General features: G+C 45.3%; 1 protein-coding gene across 1 annotated transcript; it reads right to left on the bottom strand.

Moving 5' to 3' along the window:
* Nucleotides 1–402: 402 nt before the first annotated feature.
* Nucleotides 403–2,833, bottom strand: PDE6G (phosphodiesterase 6G). The gene is made up of 3 exons (XM_043962724.1): nucleotides 2,669–2,833; nucleotides 1,354–1,394; nucleotides 403–502 (listed from the first exon to the last, which is right to left on the bottom strand). Exons 1-3 carry the CDS (start codon nucleotides 2,812–2,814, stop codon nucleotides 426–428), a joined length of 264 nt encoding a protein of 87 aa, XP_043818659.1. The 5' UTR covers nucleotides 2,815–2,833; the 3' UTR covers nucleotides 403–425.
* Nucleotides 2,834–4,094: the final 1,261 nt, after the last annotated feature.

The following is a 4,094-nucleotide window of genomic DNA, read 5'->3' as shown; positions in this document are numbered from 1 at the left end:
TGAAAGGTAAGCAGGTTCCTTCCAGGATTAAAAATATACTCAGGTCACTTGGGGTATAGGACCAGTATTTACCGCTTCCCCCTCCTAGAACCCTAGGACAGTCAGCTGAACAAGTCAATAAAGGGAAAGGAGGTGAGGTGGCTGAATTATATATGGCTTTAACCTAGAGGTTGACCTGGTACCTAGGTCTCTGGCAGCCCTGAATGAGTCCTATGGTAAAGGCTCAGTCCTCCTGATATGCATACAAAGAGATCAAGCAACCTTAGGAGGAGGAATTCTTCCCTGGACCTGATTTCTGAGTGGAACTTCAGGAAAAGAACAGGAAAGAGGGGTTGTCACATGGAAAATTCTGGGATAAGGGAGCAAGGATAAATAAGACTGGAAAGGTGAGGCTGTCTTCGTAGACCTGTGGTTGGACAGGTCAGCTAAATGATGCCGTATTGGGCCAACTCATGCAGCTCCAAGTGGTTGAAGGCTTCCCAGGGACAGATGACAGTGATGTCTGGAAGGAAGAAGAAAAGAAAGAGGTCAAACCTTTTAAGGCCAGGGGTCTCCCTGCTCTCCCCTAGCTACAAAACTAATTCTCTTCTCCCTGCTGTTCACTTATCACACACCAGCTCCTAAAGAGATTTTCTAAGGGAAAAAAAAAGGACTACAGGGAATGAGCAAGATTCCCCAAAAGATCAATACCAAAGGAAGTAGGTCAAAGTGAGCAGGGGCAGGAGGTGGGAACCGCTGAGAACTAGAGTAGTGGAATCGGGAATCGGCAGGGCTTCCCGGATGTCCTATTAGTTAATTCAGGGTCTCCTAGGAACAGAGAGCCTGATGAAGGTAAAAGGGGGTGGGGAGGGAACGGGTGAAAAGGAAGCCTTTCAGAACCTAATAAAGACCTTCTTTCTTTCTAGAACAAACTATATACACATATACACATACATAATATATATATATATATAATATACACACATAGGTATATATGTGTGTGTGTGAATATAACTTTATTCAGCTATATGTATGTGTGAATTGTATGCATGTGTTTTCATGCATACACACACACACATATATACTTTTTTCAGTCTCTTTAAATTGCTTATGTTTGTACCCCAATGAAATGGGAACATTTTTAACTGGGGAGTTGGGGTGGGAAAAGTCTAGAGGGGATCCTCTCTGCCCCAGATAAATACCCCAGACTGGGAAAGCAGCCAGTGCTAAGAAGAAGGTCATGTTATAAATTTGGATGGAGGGTTGTTGATAAAGTTATACTGGGGCCAGGGCATGGAGAGGATGGCAAAATTCGACTTCTGACTTCCTTCAGTTGAGTTATTCTCTCCTGAATTGAGTAAAAGCGGCACATACCTGTTCCCAAGCCCTCCATTCCAGGAATGTCATCACCAAAACTGTAAGAAACACAATGGTCAGAGATGGAGATGGGCCCTAAGCCCTGTGATTCCCTCTTATACACACACACACACACACACACACACACACACACACAAACCTACACACACTATACATATAGGCATCACACACATACCACACACACCCATGCCATACATATACACACATGTAGACACTATACACAAATCTACCATGCACGCATGCATACCCCCACAAACACATACACTACACATAACACACACACAATCACTTACTGCTGGAGGTTCGTGCCAGGCTATTCTATTTCTAGCACTAGACATAGTCACAGCTTTTTATCACAGCATGGGCTGGTTAAGAATCCAGGCCACATTTTCTGCCTTACTAGGGAGTGTGATGAATAGCAGGCTTTTGGGGTACCAAGGCAATAAGAAAAGCCCTTTTTCTCTTCTAAGCTTTCATGCCTTTGACTCTGTTCTCTGGCCCATTAGAGTATTATCTGGGGTTACTCATTCCCCAGCACAAGTGCTTGCTGAGAAATCATGGAAACTGGGGCTCAAACAAGGCTGGAAAAATCAGGTGCTGTCACAAACCTTATGATTAGGGTTAGGCCCGATTAGGCCTAAAGTGAAAATAGTATTGGAGTCCCTGCATTCCAACAGGCGATTCCCATTTCCATCACTTTCTTGAGCTCATCTGTGTGTGTGGGGATTTCCAAATTTCCACTTCTCAATAAGTTTCTCTCCCAAACAAAATTAGGGAAGAGGAAGTGCATGGACTGGGGCAGAATGTCCAAGCTTCTTATCCCAAGGAAATGCTTTAGACTAAAAAGGAAAATCGAAGAAGAAAGTCCAGGAAAGTGAATCCCCCAGAAGTAGAAGAGGACATTTGGAGATAAATGTTCAGGCCAATAGATCCTTCTCTGGAATTCAGTCATTCCAGAAGTTAAAAAAAAAAATGATCATGTCCTCTAAAAGACTCTAATAAGGGGGCAGCAAGGTGGCGAAGTGGATAAATCACCAGCCCTGGATTCAGGAGGACCTGGGTTCAAATCCGACCTCAGACACTTGATACTTACTAGCTGTGTGACCCTGGGCAAGTCACTTAACCCTCATTGCCCCACCAAAAAAAATTGTCAAAAAAAGAGAGAGAGAGAGAGACTCTGATAATAAGACTAGCCCTAGACCCTTCCAGCAGGTTAAAAGAAGGTCCATGGAGGCAAAAGTCTGTCATCCTGGAAATGGGGATGAGCTGCAATCCTCTCCTTTTCCCCACCCTGCTGTGTAGCCCTTCTTACCCTTGTACACCTTTCTTGGGAGGCTTGCTCTTGAACTGGCGGGTTTGCCGCTGCTTGAATTTAGGTGGTCCTTTCCTAGGGGTAACTGGTCCTCCAACCACTCTGGTGGCTGATCTAATCTCAGGCTTGGGTGGCTCCAGGTTCATGATGGGGCTTTTGGTCTTTCAAACTCTACAGTAAAGGAAAAAAGAATCAAACCTCTTGGCTTCCAGTTAAGGAAGAGCCACTTCCTCTGATATCCCCCCTTCCAGAGTGGTCCAGAGGAAAAAGTCTCCATTTGGTTGTCAAAAGAGTCCAAATCCTAGGTCTGCCTCTGTGATTGCCTATGTCGCTTAACACTTTGGGGGTCCAGATGTCTTATCTGCAACTTCTCAAATCCCTTTTGGTTCTAAAACTATGATTTGCTGTCCCCCACCCCCCAGCATTGGTAAGCCCCAATCCAGAACCGAGGGGCTCTTCTAAATTAGGTGCTACCACACGCATACCCCAAGTGTCCAGGAAGACAGTTATCCTCTAAGTACCTCAGGGTGAACTGAACCCAAATGATTAAATTAACTCAACAAGCTTATTAAGTCCTTAGTGTATGGCACACCCTGTGCTAAGCTCTGGGGATACAAAGAAAAGCAAAAAACAGGTCGTGCTCTCAAGGAATTCACAGTCTAATGGGAAGGAGACAACAAGCGAAAAACAAGCTACATGCAGGACAAAATGGACACAACCTCACAGGCCCTAGCATTAATGCCAGGGAAAGGATTCTTACAAAAGGTGGGGATTTAACTGAGATCGGAAAGAAGCCAGGGGAGCCAAGAGCAGAGATGAGGAAGGAGAAAATTCCAGCCACTGTGGGAGAGCCCGTGAAAACACATGGAGCAGAGAGAGGAATGGAGTCTTGGGTGAGGAACAGCAAGGAGGCCGCTGTGAATGCAAGCACCACTTGGCAGAGGGAACGGGGTGCCAACACACGGTCTCCCTTACTGACAAAGTTTGGGTTCTCCGATTTTGTAGACTGACCTACTTTCTAGTCCTGCACTCCCACATCCCCAAAGCCCCATCGACCTTGGAACAAAGGAAGCTTAGCATCCTCTAAGCTTCTATTAGGAAGGAAAGGCTAAGACTGCCCCCCAAGGTTGTCATGAGAATAAAATGAGATCATCGATGTGAAAGTCCTTCAGCAAAGCACACAACACATTTGTGGGAGATTAACAGGAGATTAGGATTGTCAGCATTAGCAGCTCAGAGGCCTGTGTTTTATCTAGTTGGCCCTGCTGATGATTTCACCAGGTGACCTTGGGCAAGTCATAATCTTTCTGAACCTATTTCCAAATCCATAAAATAAGGTTGTTGCATTAGATGGTCTTAAAAGTTCCCTTTCAGGGGCAGCTAGGTGGCACAGTGGATAAAGCACCGGCCCTGGATTCAGGGGGAC

This window comes from Dromiciops gliroides, chromosome 4 (assembly GCF_019393635.1).
Source record: "Dromiciops gliroides isolate mDroGli1 chromosome 4, mDroGli1.pri, whole genome shotgun sequence".
Classification (NCBI taxonomy): Eukaryota; Metazoa; Chordata; class Mammalia; order Microbiotheria; family Microbiotheriidae; genus Dromiciops; species Dromiciops gliroides.
This window is presented reverse-complemented; position numbering and strand designations above follow the sequence as displayed.

Bases quoted from the DNA above. Each gene is read 5' to 3' on its own strand.
- PDE6G (XM_043962724.1), bottom strand. From the start codon at position 2,814: ATGAACCTGGAGCCACCCAAGCCTGAGATTAGATCAGCCACCAGAGTG. The intron at 1,395-2,668 runs GTAAGAAGGGCT...TGTTTCTTACAG, and splicing joins CCCAAGAAAGGTGTACAAGG to TTTTGGTGATGACATTCCTG. The intron at 503-1,353 runs GTATGTGCCGCT...TCTTCCTTCCAG, and splicing joins AATGGAGGGCTTGGGAACAG to ACATCACTGTCATCTGTCCC.